The sequence below is a fragment of the Eretmochelys imbricata genome, chromosome 8 (assembly GCF_965152235.1).
Source record: "Eretmochelys imbricata isolate rEreImb1 chromosome 8, rEreImb1.hap1, whole genome shotgun sequence".
Lineage (NCBI taxonomy): Eukaryota > Metazoa > Chordata > Testudines > Cheloniidae > Eretmochelys > Eretmochelys imbricata.
In genome coordinates this window covers 22,566,251-22,583,750 of record NC_135579.1, presented here as the reverse complement: position 1 = coordinate 22,583,750, position 17,500 = coordinate 22,566,251, and the positions used below count along the sequence as shown (strand labels likewise).

Below are 17,500 nucleotides of genomic sequence, written 5' to 3'. Positions count from 1 at the left end.
GATTTTACAGAGGTGATTCTTTTACTTTTTCTTCCATTAAAATTCTTCTTTTAAGAACCTGATTGCTTTTTCATTGTTCTCAAGATCCAAGGGTTTGGGTCTGTGTTCACCTATGCAAATTGGTGAGGATTTTTATCAAGCTTTCCCCAGGAAAGGGGGTGTAGGGTTTGGGGAGGATTTTGGGGGGAAAGACGTTTCCAAGCGGACTCTTTCCTGGTTATATATCTGTTAGGCGTTTGGTGGTGGCAGCAAGAAAGTCCAAGGGAAAAAGGAAAATAGTTTGTACCTTGGGGAAGTTTTAACCTAAACTGGTAAAAATAAGCTTAGGGGGTTTTCACGCGGGTCCCCACATCTGTACCCTAGAGTTCAGAGTGGGGAAGGAACCTTGACAGGCCCCATGTGTCTACACAACATAAACACATATGCTGTTCTCTTGGTAGTGTCAGCAGGGTGCTTTATGTGGGGCCAGATCCTCAGCTGGTGTGAACTGACAGAGGGAGCTTTGCCTCAGTAAGGACCTGCAGGATTGGACTGTTAGTTTCCATTTCCTCCTCTTTCCACTGGCATTTCCTGTTCTTCCCACTGCCACTTTCCTCAAGAGATTCTGTTAATACCCTTATCAGTTTAACAATTTGAACAAGAGGTTAATGTCACTGGAACAACACTGAGGAATGCAAATATCCCAATTTCACCTAATCATGCCTTTGGCCTCGACAACCCTCCTGCTAGGAGGACAGGGTCAGAGAAGGTAGAGGTAGTAAAAGGCCTACTAAATCAAGTCCATCTCCATGCAAGCACTGGATCTAGTGCCCCACCTGCAAGAGAGGATGCAGCAGAGGTTACAGAATGGCTACAATTGATCTTCACTGGGAAAGGAGCCTGGAGAGAGGGAGGAAGAGCGCCCTGCTGGTCATAGTTCACAAAATGAGAGACATGATAAGTGAAGGAATATCTATTGGACCAACTTCTGTTGGTGAGCCACACAGAGATCTTCTTCAGTCATTTTAGCCTGGCATTTGCCCTGATCTTGGCTAATGCACCTAAAAAGGAATCTGAGCCAAAAGGTTGAGAGAAATTATATTTTAATGACTTCAACTGAAGAAGCTAGTAAGGGCTCTACAAAAGGCCCTCTGTGTTCTATGGACACACTGCAAACAGTAAACCGTGATTCCTGGAAAGCAAACATACCGCAGCATGTTCAGATAGGGCTTGTTCTCTTCCATTAACCCACAAAAGCATGTAGCTCCTCCAATCATCCCTCCTTAAACCCAAGTCCATTTTCTGCCTTACCTGCCACCAGGTGTCTCCTTTCCCTTCTGAGTCTCCTTTGTACAGTGTTTCTATCTAGCCAGCTGTCTCTGTGTTCCCTCCTGAAGGCAAACACAAAGTCTGAAGTGACTGCTGGAATGTGTTGTGATCCTTTGACCCTTTGAACTAAGCCTGAGGTGTTTTAGGAGAGAAAACAGGCTTGTCTCATGCCTGCCTCCCCGACAATGCTGTGCAAGTGCTGTTCCATGCAAGTAAGGGTGGCAGAATCTGTCCCCTTGTGCCTCTTATTGTGACTCTGGGTCCCTCTTTCCCAAAGGATTAGACTGAGAGACGGGCCTGAGTCCATCCCTCTTCCTGCATCTTCTCCATCTCACTGTAAAGTTATCGCAATGACAGCCTAACAGTAGACAGCTCTGCCCATGCCACTTCTTCCATGGCCACTTGCCACCTCTTCCCTGCCTTCCTTACAATACCTCAATAATCCTATCCATGGCATTGCTGAAGCAAATTTCTTCCCACTGTTACATGTGAAAAGTGGCTGCTTTGGCCGATACAGTGAGGTTCAGGAATTGGGACTCATTCTGATCAGAAACCTGACTCTCAGGGAATGTGGGGCTGCAGAGAAGGTCTTCTCCTTCCTGGATTCCTAAGTGCTCTGAAGTAGCTGACCTGCAAGAACACACTATGCCAAATGGCTAGGCCAGCCAATATTGATTTTTTTTTTTTAAATGAACCATCTAGAGGGATGCCGTCTGGATTAAATAACAGAATACCACCCGTGCTTCCAAATAAACAGAACTAATTCAGTCAATTTGGTTCCCTGTTCCTTCCCCTTGATTCTCATTTCTCAAAGTCGGGATGAGATTAATGAACCGCTTGCTGTACTCCTAGCAGGCCCTGCATTTCTCAATATGCCCTGATCTGCAGAACACCTTTAGCAATTGCCTGTCAGAACTTCAGCTGATAATACCGAAAGTTTGGGGGCAATTAATATTATCCTAAAATTCAGTCATTTCAGGTACTTGATTTCAAAATAAAAAGCAATTATCAGCATGACAAACCCAGACGGCTTTCTCTTTTGTTTATTTAGTAAAGGGAGTCTACCTCCTACACAAGTTGCCATTGGAGTGTTTATGTAAAGGCACTGAACTCTGTAGCAATGTAAGGCAAAAGATAATTCCTAAATAGCTCTAAGTCCTCATCACCTGAGAAAAACAACAGACCTTTTACACAACTGTGTTCAGTAAACAATATAACTGTGATCACACCCTGAACTGAAACCGACTAATTATAACACTTTGTACTTCATCTGAAGATTTCAGTGTGCAGGAATAGAAGAGCTGCTCTACCAGATCAGACCAGTGGTCCATATTGTCCAGTAATATCTCATCTCTGACAATGGCCCAGCACTAGCTGTTTCAGCACAAGAAACACCCCCATTATAACCTGTCTATAGGGGAAGTTACTTCCTGCTAACCTATCTATAAGGGAAGGCAGGAAGCTGTGAGTAGTTGGCAAAATTCCTTTCTGTCTTAACCAAGCATTCCTTCTGTAGCTGGGGCTAACATACCTTGCTGCGATTTAGCCCCCTGTAATCCTTGTGTTCCTGACTTACTGCTGCATTTCACTTTTCTCTACCTTCCCAAGTCTAGCTGGATGGCAGAGTTAAGTTTATGATTATGAAATTAAATAAATAAAACAAGTTAAACCACACACAAAAATGGGCCCTGCAGTTTGAGGGTGTCAAGGTTCCTCCCCCACTCTGAACTCTAGGGTACAGATGTGGGGACCTGCATGAAAAACCTCCTAAGCTTATCTTTACCAGCTTAGGTCAAAAACTTCCCCAAGATACAAAATATTCCCCCCGTTGTCCTTGGACTGGCCGCTACCACCACCAAACTAATACTGGTTACTGGGGAAGAGCTGTTTGGACGCGTCCTTCCCCCCAAAATACTTCCCAAAACCTTGCACCCCACTTCCTGGACAAGGTTTGGTAAAAAGCCTCACCAATTTGCCTAGGTGACTACAGACCCAGACCCTTGGATCTTAAGAACAATGAACAATCTTCCCAACACTTGCACCCCCCCTTTCCTGGGAAATGTTGGATAAAAAGCCTCACCAATTTGCATAGGTGACCACAGACCCAAACCCTTGGATCTGAGAACAATGAAAAAGCATTCAGTTTTCTTACAAGAAGACTTTTAATAAAAATAGAAGTAAATAGAAATAAAGAAATCCCCCCTGTAAAATCAGGATGGTAGATATCTTACAGGGTAATTAGATTCAAAAACATAGAGAACCCCTCTAGGCAAAACCTTAAGTTACAAAAAAGATACACAGACAGAAATAGTTATTCTATTCAGCACAATTCTTTTCTCAGCCATTTAAAGAAATCATAATCTAACACATACCTAGCTAGATTACTTATTAAAAGTTCTAAGACTCCATTCCTGGTCTATCCCCGGCAAAAACCAGCATACAGACAGCCACAGACCCTTTGTTTCTCTCCCTCCTCCCAGCTTTTGAAAGTATCTTGTCTCCTCATTGGTCATTTTGGTCAGGTGCCAGCGAGGTTACCTTTAGCTTCTTAACCCTTTACAGGGGAGAAGAGCTTTCCCCTGGCCAGGAGGGATTTCAAAGGGGTTTACCCTTCCCTTTATATTTATGACAGAGGGTTTCTAGTTCTTACAGGTTTGCTACAGATGCGGAAACTCGGGCCCAGTTGGGTTCCATGATTTGCCCAAGATCACATAATGAATTAGTATCAGAGCTGGGAAAAGAACTCAGGTCTCCTCATTCCCAGTCGGCAGGGGCGGCTCTACCAATTTCGCTGCCCCAAGCAGTCGCCGCCGAATTGCTGCCACCGCAGTGGCGGAGCTGCCGCCCAAAAGCCTCCACAGCGGGAAGAACAGTAGAGCTGGCACCGAATTGCCGCCGTGGGACACGGACTGCCACCCCATTCTCAGTGCCACCCCAAGCACCTGCTTGGAAAGCTGGTGCCTGGAGCCGGCCCTGCCAGTCGGGTGCCGTACCCAAGGGCCACAATGCCAGTAGAGATACCCAGTGCTTCTCCCTCGACACGGTTATAAAAAAGACATTCTACCCTGAATACTTGAAATGTGGTTGTATGTAGATTAGGGAGTGTGTTCTACTGGATGCTTATTTAATGGAAATCCGCCAGCTAGAGATAGTGTGTGATCAGTGGTTCAAAGCTTTTTGGGGACAAGTGGACCAGTTTACCAGACAAAGCCCTAGACTAGGCTAGCTGGTGTCTGCAGCCTCCCAATTGCTTGTACACCTCTAACCCACATCGGAGCTGGTGCTGCTTTTGGCTGGGTGAAGGAACTTTTAAAAGGCTTAAGCCAGCAGCCGTTGAGCTGTGTGATCTGCAAAGCATTTTAAGGTAGTCTACAGATTAAAGCAGATGAGAACCAGGCAGTAGAGGGTTGAAAGGGCAGGAGAGCAAGTCAGTCCACTGGGGAAACTTTCCCTTAAAAAGTGGTCCACAAAATGAAGGAGCTGAACTCCCATCCACCAGGCAAAATGGATTAGAGCACATGCAGTTGTGAGAGACAATGCCCCAAAGTCCAGCAGAAAAACTACAAGTGGGAGCTTAGAGTGACACTCTCAAATGTCTCTTCCCTGGGATGTATGTATTGGCAACCCCTCAAAGCGGACGACATTTAAAGCTGACACTGAATCCTGATGGTTATACAAAAGGCATTATACGAAAGACCTCACTAAGGGTCACTTCAGCAGAATGGCAAAAGCTAACAGCTAAGGCAAGGTCCAGAAATGCATGGGCCTGGAGTCCAATATGGCAGCAAAGTGGTAACCGGGAGTGTTTGATTGAAGTGATATGTCCAGTAATTTACTCTGAAGCAATCAATAGACTGTGTTAAAAGTCTGATTGAGTCACTCAAAACTAGAGCTGAGTGAATAATGGATTTTTCAGTTCAGGAGTGGAACCAAAAAAAAATCTGAAAACAAATCTGGTTTGATTCAAACTAAAATCAAAAACATTGTTTCGAATTGACCTAAACATTGTGTGTGTGTGTTTGTGTTTTTAATTGAAATATGAAATATGAAAATATGAAAATGAAATGCCATTTCATAATGAAAAAGTCGAAACAAAACATTTTGAAATGGTCAAAATGAAACGTTTCGACATTTTTTGGGGGGAAAAGATCAGGTATTTTTTCAGCTGAAATTATATATCAAATTCAACCTGAATTCATAAATATTTCGGGGGCCCCAAAAACGCATTTTTTGGTGAAACTGTATTCCCTGAAAAAAAATTCTCCTAGTTCTATTCAGAACATTTAAATGCCCCCATCATAGATCACTTCCTGAAACCTCTCTCAGTCTTTATGGCAAAAAATTTCCCTTCGTTTTGAGGAATCCTCTTCCACAAGACAGAGGCAACCAAATTGCAGCTATTTTCTCTTCCTCCCTCCTCCCCTTATTCTATTTGATTTTAAATAAATTGATACATAAAAGCACAAGACTTGCAGAGGATGCACAGCAATAATGCTAAGGTTGCTAGGAAACAAGTGGCCATTTGGGGGCTGAATGAATGAATGACAAGCATCAGTGCTGACAGAGGGGGAAGGAGGTGAGTCTGATTGACCATCAGCCAATGTCAAACTGCCCAAAAGATTTCACCACTCCTGCATCCAGATAATAGGGGGGGATTGCGTTTGCTTCTTATGAGTCAAACAGCGAGTGGATCCGTGATGGGCAGTTTTACTTTATCCTGGCTATCAGGAACACTACAGAGTGAGATAATGGAAACCTCTGAAGGACTGGGAAGACTTTCAAAGACTCTTTTGGTAACCCCATTCTTCAGCGCTGTCTAGGCAAAGCATAACATTTGCTGCCCAGACTTGCAGATGCTCAAAAAACTAGAGCAGTGGTTCTCAAACTAGGGGCGCCACTTGTTCAGGGAAAGCCTCTGGCGAGCCGGGCCGGTTTGTTTACCTGCCATGTCCGCAGGTTCAGCTGATCGCAGCTCCCAATGGCCACAGTTTGCCGTTCTCAGCTAATGGGAGCTGCGAGAGGCAGTGCAGGCCAAGGGACATGCTGGCCACTGTTTCCCACAGCCCCCATTGGCCTGGAGCGGTGAACAGCAGCCACTGGGAGCTGCGATCAGCCAAACCTGCGGACACAGCAGGTAAACAAACCGGCCTAGCCCGCCAGGGGCTTTCCCTGAACTGCGCCCCTAGTTTGGGAACCACTGAACTAAGGGATCCCCCTTCTTGCAATGCTAATCATGCAGGAAGAGTTGCACTTTCAGAGGGCCTGGTAAGATGCACCACCAAATTCTGTAGGTGCAGTTCTTGGAGCATGGAATCCCCTTTATCTATACATGCAAACTGAGTTATTATTAATCTACCTGGCCATTTTATGAGCCACCTATCTGATTTGCATGCAGATATATGGATGAGTCCATAGATTGCGGCTTCTTTTTAAAAAGTTTATTAAAATCCAGAGGACATTCTTCTCCACATTGTAACAGTTAAGTCAAACTTTGATCCCAAACTTCTTGGTGGTATCTCGTTAACTGGCTGCGTATAATGAATGTGTCCAACAACAACAAGCAGGACACAGTAAGTTGAAAAATCCTGTGAAATATACATCTAAAATAGTTGCCAGGTCCTTTAGTTTTCCACCCTAGAATTAGAGAGAAGGAGGTCTGCCAATCACATCGACAGTGATAAATACCAGTCACAAAGGAGACTCTGCACAGCTCTGCACGAAAGCCTTCATAATCTATAATGACCTTTTCATTCAAGTAAAACATTCTGTACAACAGTCACACAGCTGATTCTGACTACCTGGCTTCATGCAGATAGGGAGAGACAGACTCTGTTCTTTCTCTAATGAGGTTCAGTATCACACAGGGTATCTTGCCAAAGGCTTTGCTGCTGGAATGTCTTCCATAAATTTCAGCAAAAGTAGCACCACTAAGGTCCCCATCAGCAAGGTAAGTGCTTAACTTCAAACATGTAAGTAGTCCCATTGAATGAAGTCAATGAGACTACTCAGATGCTTAAACTTAAATACATGCTTAAGGAAGGGCCTGCTGAATGAGATCAAAATTCTGCTTTCAGGAAGTTCCGTTCCAATATGCCCGCCTGATATCCTTCCATCCATCCATCCCACTGTCATCCACATGGTATCAGAGTGCCTCTCTAGAATCTGCTCCCCCTACATGTCTGGACTTTCCACTGGATTATCTGTGAGTGGCAATGGGGGATTGGAAGTCAGGATTGTTTTAATCTCACTGGTTTACTATGTGGCCTTGAGCAATTTTTAAGAACAAAATTTGGAAACTCTTTTCTTCTATAAAAATGTTCTATATGTTACTTCTAGGTGAAATAGCTAACCTTGAAATCAGGAAAGCATGGAAATATCAGCTACCTACTGGTAGCTGACAAGCGAACCTCTCAAAAACAAAAATCCCATGGCTGGAGATTTGTGGGGTTAAAACAAAAGTACATGCCTGTAGGGATGTGCTGTGTATAAAACTTTCCAGCATAGTGTAAAATGAAGGCCTGTGTTATATGGTTCATGAACAAATCCAATAAGAACAAAGGAAAAATAATTCATTTTTAAGTTATAAATGAGAGTGAGATTTGACCCCAGTGTTTGACATATCAAACCAAATGCAAAACACTGAACCAATATGTATTTAGGACAGGTTTCAAATGTCCATACAAAGACAGAAAGTTGCATTATGCTATCTTTTAACATCTGAATGACAAGCAGGATTAAATAATTACTGAGTGAGAGAGAGAGCCATCTCCCATCAGAGAGCCTTTCACTGTTCTACCTGGATGAGACAAAATTAGCTACAGCACAAAATAGTTTCCAGGAGATAATGTACTTTGGGGGAGCATTTCTGAAAGAGGATCCTTTCCAGTCACGTTTAAAGGGACACTTTTCACTTATTTGGACTACAAATTTTATTTAAAAACATTTTAAATGGCAACATAGGGAGTGAAGGTTCTCACAACATCTAACTCTGATAGGAATTAAAATGGTGGGGGGAGGGGAGTATTTTTTGTTTTCAATTCAAAGGAAACAGTCTGTCTTAGCATAAACGTTTCTCTGCAGTGGGGGAAAGCCAATCAATGTATTTTATAATTATATGGTAAAAATGAGAAAGTAAGCAATTTTTCAGTAATAGTGTGCTGTGACACTTTTGTATTTTTATGTCTGATTATGTAAGCAAGTAGTTTTTAAGTGAGGTGAAATAAATCAGACTCCTGAAAGGGGAACAGTAGTCTGGAAAGGTTGAGAGCCACTGGTCTAAATGGACCATTAGCCTGATCAAATGTGGCCATTCCTAGTGAAATGCAAAAAGCCAACAACCAGCCTAGGGGGTGAAAAGTTTCTTAGGAAGTTTTAATACTTTTTCTTTTATTAATCAATAATGAGGAGGAGATTTCTGAAATATTCAAAGGAAGGGGAGAGAAAATGGAAGTAACCCGATAGCACTCTAGGTATCAGCACTAGAATTCCCCTCACAGAAAAAGAACAGCAGCATAAGCACTGTGCTCTGTTACTGGCAAAGCAAAGCCAAAACCAATTTCATTAAGCAAAACACATTACCTCTCAGAATCAATTGCCAGGTTATAAATGTGACCTGTTCAATATTCATTAAAACACTGATTTCCAAAAAAATTTATAGAGTTGCAGGGGGGGGGGGGAGAAGGAGTTTGTGCTTTTCCTGAAGTGATGAAGAGTCTGAGTCAAACCCCAAGTCAGTGACAGTCTTTCCATTGACCTGAATGGGCTTTGATCAGGCCCAAACTGACTAACTCCGGGGTGTAAGGCACATGTCTTGCAAGGAACTCTCCCGTCTGACATGAGTGTGAGTAGTGCACAAACCAAGGGCAGCATGCTGTATGGCCATTAGAACCCAAAAACTTCATTTGCTATATTAGAAAGTGAGTGAGAAGCAGAGATATTATCTTGGGTTGGGTGGCAGCCCCCAAAATGAAAACTGCTGTTCACAGAAATTGCCTGAGAGAGCTAGTTACCTCCCCTCCCTCCTCCCACCCAGCCAGGGAGAAAGGGATGTATTTGCTGAGGTGACCAGCCCACCAACCAGGAACTGAGATGAGGGCCTCCCCAGTGGTAAGAGAGCTAGGCAAAGCATTCTTCTAGGGGCCCACCTGAACAGCCTCAAAGAGAAAGCAGCCCTGTCTCATGTCAATCCCAGTGGAAAGAGAGGACAGGCAGAGAGTCTTCGGATACATTCAACTTCATGCTTTTTCCCCTTCTCCATAATCCAACCATACAGATGTCAAGTGTTACACCAGGGGCATGATTCTCCTGTCATGAACACTGGTTTTCCCTCATGTAGCTCCAATCACCTCCATGAAGTTACTCATCATTTGCACCATTGCAAGTGAGAGGATACTCAGGTCCCCAAAGTGGAATTAGGCTCCCAACCCCCCACATTACATAGCTATCCCGCACTAACCTCAGTCTGATTCTGCAACTCACCACTCATCATCACGACAAAGACTTTTGAAACACTTATGCTCTCTGTTAGGCAACTCATTAGGGAAAGAATCCTTGGAAAATGAGTGCAAATGTATTTGATCTATTTGATTTTAATTGATAACTGATCTGTTCTGTGGACCTTCCCAGGCACCTCTCAAGAAGGTGTCTAAGCACTGTAATGCAGAGAACTTTTTCAGAGAAATGCTGCATTGAAAAATAAACTGAAATGCAAGCGATGGAGAAGATATAGAAAACAGATTTTAAGAAGACTGGAGCATTTAATTCTGGATGCCTCTCTCAATTGCTAGTGGAATTCTGCCTTCCCCTCAGAGTCAGCAGTGCAGATTCAAGGTCTATCAGCAGCGATCCCAAATTCCTACTCTCTGATAGTTGTTTGGTGGCCTTATGTGAAATGAGTTTGGTGGGGTCTCAATCCACACAAAACAGCACTGCCATCAGACTGACTGGCAACCTTGTGGCAGTCCCATCAAAGAGGCAAAGTGCTACATGAGCCACTGAGGTTGAACTCCAATCTCAGGACGACAGGAGGAACTTTAATTCAGGGTGGGCTACCTTGGCAGAGAGAGAGAAAGCAGCCCTGTCTCTCCCCTAGGGATACCTCAATAAAAATAGGGAACTTCAGTTTCCAGGGCTGTCATTCCGGCATTTTACACTCGCACTGAATTGGCACAAAGCAATCACAGCGCTAATTTTCCGCTTAGGGACATCAGGTTTACGCCAGTGTCTCTGAACTGACTTTAGTGGTGTTATTCCTGGTTTACCTCAGTGTCAGGAAGAGGATAACCAGGTTCTTAATTTTTAGAATAAAAACCAAAAAATAATTTTTGAATAAAAACCTAGGAGCAGATCCTCAGCTGGTGTAAACTGACACCTGCCCTCCTCTCTCCCCATCCCTACCCTCAACTTAAACAGCTCCCTCAGGTGAGGATCTGACTTGTGGCGTGTGATACATGTTGTAATTACACTGCTGTGGGTTTGGCTGTGGTGGCTACACATTTATAAAAACAACAGCGCAAGGCTACCTAACCATGCATACTCAAGGAAACCCAAAACCAACTATTGCTGCAGTAATAATAACAATACAGGCAGACAGAAAAATACTACATCCTGCAGCTTTGCAAATACACTATGTTATTATTGACCTCCTGCAGCTCTGTAGACAGAAGATCTGCAATGTACAGTATGCCGCACAGTTTCTCCTACCTCACATTAGCATCAAGTTCTTCCATCACAGGCAATAGGCATAGGTAGCCTATGGGAGTTCAGCGCCCATAGAAGAAACCTGGTCCTGGAGTGGAGACAATGAGAAAAGATAATTATAAGTTAAATGGTCTGACCATTGTTTGCTTCCCCCCATTGTGGAAATGCCCTTATATTGGCACCATTGCCCCTGTGCCCCTCTAGTCGGAGTTTGCTTGAAAACAAAATGAATAAATAACACACAAAAATAAAATCAACATGGCTTTAAAACTTTTTTACAAGAGAGGAATTACTCACATTGCCCACATGGAGGAAATGTAGTTATTTATGATAACACTGAGATAAACAAACTTATGTTTGAGAGTGAGTCAAAAACAGGTTTAGCTAATCCTTTTATAGTTTTGTCTTTATTATCTACTCATATATAATCATAAGTGCGTATAGCACTTTAAAGACAAAGGGCAAAATCCTGGCTCCACTGAAAAGGCAAAACTCCCATTCACTTCAGTGAGGTCAGCTTTCACCCAAAGACACTGGGATCAAATTTTGATCTCATTTACACTGGTGTAAATGTAACATGCACTGAGTCTTTGTCCCACTCTAGTAGCTGGTCCACATAGAAAGTTTATGGGCCTGCTACCATTCTTACCTAATGCATTTAGTTCTTTAACTCAAACAGTAGAGGCTTGTCATTTCAGATGAAGATAGCCCAGGTTCAGTCCCTGCTGATGACCCAAGTTGTCATATAAATCAAGAGTAACTCAATTAAAGTCATTTACACAGTAACTGACCTGGAGCGATGTCACTGAAGGCAATTGAGTTACTCTGGATTTACTAGTATATCAGAGATCAGAATTTGGCCATGAGTCCTTTCCTCAAGGTACAATCTAAGGGTCAGATCCTACAAACACTTATTCACTGAACTAATCTTGCACTGTCTGGCCCAAGGTTAGGTAAGACAGAGCATGGCAATGAGAGAGATTCTAGACAAGGGGATGGGAATGGGAGAGAGGCTTATGGGCCATCCCCATACTAATGAAATGAATGCTAAGACTCCCATTAGCTTCAATGGGAGCTGGTCCAGATCCTTAAGCACTTACTTGGCTGCTCTCTTTATACTTCATGTTGGTTCCCTTTTTTTTTTTTTTTTTTAAATGTCTCTGAGTTAAGCTGAGGCAGGAGAGAGGGGTTATTTGTATCTGTCTATTTGCTGAGCTCCTTCCCCATAACCTCCTGCCATCCAGTGCCTTTATTTATTCTATTTATTTGCAGATTTAGATCACACCAATAATCATATGTAGCTAGGCAGGAAAGAGGTTATTAAAAACAAACACAAACATTAATGCAGTAAGTGATGCAGTCGCAATCAGTCAATGTCGTGCTGCTGCCCAAAGCAGACCCCTGCCTTGAGGAGAGTAAATAAAACTCAGTGGAGCAATCAAAGGCTGCAATGAAGAAAAAAGGCCTCCCAGCCTGCCCTAGGACTATCAAACTCGCCTGTGGAACATCGTCAGTAGGAGCTGCTCCCTAAGGTGCAAGGACATCCAGCTGAGAACACTCAGTCACTGGTCATGGAATACTGAGTACCTTTCATCACGGCAAGAATACCCCAGTGGATCCACCTGCCATGCCATGATCTTGCCTAAAAGCCTCTCCTATAACTGAGGGGAGCTCGCACTTCGTAAGTTATCACTGTGGCCTATTGTTGCATCGTCTTGTGAGAGGAGACTGCTTCTCTTCTGTCTGTAGTTTCTGACCTGTGACTGCTGATCTTTGATGTTGCCAGCATTGTCTGTTCCATTTTGTTTGCAGATCATTGCTGTGTTTTGTTATAAAGCGTGATGAAAATGAAGGGCAAGGAAATGATTTTCCTTTCTAATTTCTCAGTATTCAGTAAGACAGATGATGCAATGCAGGAAAGATGAGAAATGTCAGGTTCTGGCCATTATTGTGTGAGTGTAGCCAGGGCTTTTCCCTTCATCTACACTCCTGAGCAGTGGGCAGCCAGAATCCCACTCCCTGAACACAAAGAGAGAGGAGGTGTGGAGTCAGCTGGTGGTTTGCAGGTAAAACGTGCAGAACACAGCAGCTGCAGCTCCTGCATTTGCTACCGACCTCCCACCTATTGACATGCTGCCCACCTCTATTCTCTGCAAACAGATCACCCCACCTACATTGCATGGCTGATACAGCTACAGTTTGGTTGGAAGCATAGACACAACCTGTGTATATTTTCCCATGTGACTTTCAGACTCCAGACCTGACCTGGGTGAACTGTCTGTCTCTGCCTTAGTGCTGCATTTTCAATTAAGTCACCTGTTTGTTGAAGATTTCCAATCATCATGAAAATAAAACAAAAATCTCATTCAAGAGAATACAACCCCCCAGCACAAAATACAAATATGGGAATTCACAGCGTGAAAGCTTATAACATGTATGTATCATATAGAACTGAGTAATCAAGATTCAGTCTCCTGGCAGCCCTCTGGGAGATAGGGCATGGCAGGATTTAACCAGATATTACACACACGAGCCCTCTGTACACTTGGGAAGTTCAAGTTCAACATGAACCCTGAAAGCCTTTCAAAATATCCCACAAGCCACTGCTTCAGGGAGCAATGTCTGAAACTACAGAGCTAGGTACCCAGAAGACTGTTTAACTGCATTAGCGGAGTACAATGCCAGTGTAACTATGGGGGAAATTCTGCAGCAGACCTGAATCCAGAACAGCATGCCTTGTGTGCACATGCTGCACACTGTTTACACTGGTGCTGTCCCACCAGTTCAGTTAGCAATGGTTTGATTACCTGGGGTAGATAAGGCCACACATGACAGCTCCAGTGACCAAGTTGTCCCATTTTATTTTCCTCTGCAAGTAAACTTCCACTGGCCTCAAAGGAATATTGCATAGATCCGAATCTCAAAGCTGAATTCTGCATTAGACCTCTGTTGAATAGTCCTTTTATAAAAACTAAGTCACAAAGATGTCTTTACCACTTACAGATGTCCCCTTAACTTAACAAATTTCCCAGTCTGGTATATTTTTCAATGCTTTATTTCTATAAATAAAAGCAACATGATAAATCCATAACTATGGCCCCAATCCTGTGAGTGGCTCTACAAGAACAACCCCTTGCACCCATGCAAAATAACTGGAAGGATCAGTGTATCAATCTATAGGCTGGGGTTGAGTTGGCCAGAGGATGACAATTCCGTGTTGTGTCAACTTTTGAGGTTTCAAAATTTATTTTTGTTCCACATCAGAATGAAAGCAAAACCTCCCAAACATTTTCAACTTGTGTCAAAAGCCCCTCAAAAAGATCAGATTTTCAGTTCTCCCTCCCTATCTCTCATATGAGAAGTTACCTGAGAGTTCTTGACCTCAGAAACCCTCTGGATGAAAACTTTGTTAAAACCTATACCTCTCTGTGAAACATTTCAAGCTTTGGAGAAACAGCTTATTTCAATGAAAATATATTTTTGAAAATGTTCCCACCCACATCTAGCTGGGATGTTTAAAGAAGTAACTAATTTTCTTAAGGTTCTTTGAAAATCCCTGTCATAAATGAGAGACAAGGTGAGTGAGGTAATATCTTTTAGTGGCCTGACTTCTGTTGGTGAAGGAGACAAGCTTCTGAGTGACATAGAGCTCTTGTAGTTCAAAGTTTGTCTCTTCACCAACAGAAGTCGGTTCCATAAAAGAAATTACCTCACCTACCTTGTCTCTCTAATAGTCTGTGACCAACATAGCTACAACAACATTGTCATAAATGAGTAATATTTTTATTTTAAAAGAATAATAATACAAAAACAGTCAGTTGAAGAGGGTTGCAAACCTGGCTGGAAAAAGCAAGCAAGAAGGCTGGGTAAATTAGTTTCACTTTTTACATGAAGTTCACACATTGACTTAATGTTAGCTTGAAATAGTTTTCCTATAGCATTGCAGAGTACAGCCACATGAATACATGGTACTGCTGTAATTATAAAGAAATGAATGATTTTCAACACATGGTAAACAAAATGTAGCATGCCCCAATAACTTTAATTGGTATGAATATCAATGTAATTTCTAATAGTATCAAAACTCCATCTTGAGTTAACAGAAATGAATATGCTTTTATGATAAACAATTTGCGTGTTTGCTACAGGTGACCCAGTGCAAAAAAAATGGGACTAATTTCTAGGATCATGTCTTCAAAATACATTCTAAACTCTTCCAGGCCTCAATTGGAGTTATAGAGTTTAAGGCCAGAAGGGACCATAGATCATCTAGTCTGACCTCCTTTTTATCACAGGTCACCCAGCACCCACACACTAAACCCAACAACTGAAATTAGACCTAGAATTAGGGTCTCTCTCGTTATAAGTTTACAGAAAGCTTAACAGAGTGTCACTGCTATAGTGCTACTACTAACGCAAACAATAATGATACACAGTTTCTTGGGATCAATGGAAAGAGAATGGGAGTTCTTAGACAGACACCCTGGAAATGACGCTGGAAATTTACTGGTTTCAGAGTAACAGCCGTGTTAGTCTGTTTTCGCAAAAAGAAAAGGAGTACTTGTGGCACCTTAGAGACTAACCAATTTATTTGAGCATGAGCTTTCGTGAACTACTGTAGCTCATGAAAGCTCATGCTCAAATAAATTGGTTAGTCTCTAAGGTGCCACAAGTCCTCCTTTTCTTTTTGGAAATTTACTGTTGGTGCATGTTAGAACACACCTCTGGCTCAGTACTGACTAAAGTACACTGAGCAGTTTAATCTTTATGGGCCAAATCTTGAAGTTGCTACTAAGCAAAAACTTCCACTGAAGTCAAGGGTGTTGCCTGAATAAATTCTGAGTAAGGAAATTTCAGATTTGGCCTTTAGTGATAATCCAACTCCCCAACTGGTCCTTCAAATGACACTTAAGATCAAGGTCCTGGTCATTTCTACTCATTAAAGACCCCATGGCACATTTTGTAGGCATAATGACAGGTTTCAGAGTAACAGCCGTGTTAGTCTGTATTCGCAAAAAGAAAAGGAGTACTTGTGGCACCTTAGAGACTAACCAATTTATTTGAGCATGAGCTTTCGTGTATATATATTCTCTGTGTATATATAAAGTCTGCTGCAGTTTCCACGGTATGCATCTGATGAAGTGAGCTGTAGCTCACGAAAGCTCATGCTCAAATAAATTGGTTAGTCTCTAAGGTGCCACAAGTACTCCTTTTCTTTTTGTAGGCATAGGAGCTCTGGTGTCCTAGATTCACTTCTGCCCCCCTAAAATTTCACCCACAATTTCAGCCCAAAATAATATCCTCCTTCCCTTCCACTCTTTAAGATGTGTGGACTGGCTGTCGTGATCTGCAGGTGGAAGCAGCTGGAATGGTTCCTGCAGTCAAAGAAGGGAGAGGAGCCTCCTCTAGTTGGCCTCAGAGGATGTTAAATATGCCTAATGCCTCCTTCTGCCAAAAAGATAAAACAACTTTACATCTTCAAAGAGCTTTGAATAACTCCACTATATTCCAATAACCCATTTAGTTTGTAATACAAACTGAATTAATTGGTTAAGGGGAAAAGTGCATGTGAATGGATCTGAAACGAACTTGGTTTCAAATCAGCTCAGGCGCACTTTTACCCTTGGCAAGTTAATTCAGATTTGCATAACTGTCAATTATGAAATAATCTAAATAAAAAATAGAGCTGTCAGTAAATGGTAGTAATAACATACCAACCCTTCTCACAGCTTTTTGCCAACTGTCTGTAATCCTTTCATGTATTTATACCTGTTCCTGTATTTTCACTCCAAGCATCAGATGAAGTGGGTTCTAGCCCATGAAAGCTTATGTCCAAATAAATTTGTTAGTCTAAGGTGCCAATGAGGACTCCTCATTGTTTATATTAACCCTTAGCCTTCACCCACCATATGGAAACAACAAAGCACTGTTTGAACATTAATTCTGCCTTAAAATTGCCCCTGAAAGTGTGGGGTCTTCTTCCCATTTTACAGAGGAGCAAACTGAGGCACAAAGAGGTTACAGTGACTTGTCATCCTAGTTCACACAGGGAGTCAGCGGTGGAGCCTAGAGTAGAACCCAAAATTCCTGGGTCCCAGCCCTGTTCTCTAACCCAGTGTATTCTGCAGAATTGATGTTCAAGTACCATCCAAGAACATCTATCTTCCCACTGCTTTAGAATCATTACACATACTGCCTTTGGGTGCCAGTGGAAGGTAAACAGAAGGGGGTGGTATCAGTATTTTAAAAGGTTTCGGAGTAACAGCCGTGTTAGTCTGTATTCGCAAAAAGAAAAGGAGTACTTGTGGCACCTTAGAGACTAACCAATTTATTTGAGCATGAGCTTTCGTGAGCTACAGCTCATTTCATCGGATGCATATTGTGGAAACGGAAGAAGACAATATATACACAGAGACCATGAAACAATACCTCCTCCCACCCCACTCTCCTGCTGGTAATAGCTTATCTAAAGTGATCATCAAGTTGGGCCATT

General features: G+C 42.5%; 1 protein-coding gene across 1 annotated transcript in view; it reads right to left on the bottom strand.

The window, feature by feature from the left end:
• Nucleotides 1-17,500, bottom strand: part of HTR4 (5-hydroxytryptamine receptor 4) — a 215,942-nt gene that overhangs the window by 134,067 nt on the left and 64,375 nt on the right. Inside the window, exon 2 of the mRNA XM_077825045.1 lies at nt 11,011-11,095. Coding sequence (XP_077681171.1) covers nt 11,011-11,036 — 26 coding nt within the window. The 5' untranslated portion in view covers nt 11,037-11,095. The remainder of the gene's footprint in view (nt 1-11,010; nt 11,096-17,500) is intronic.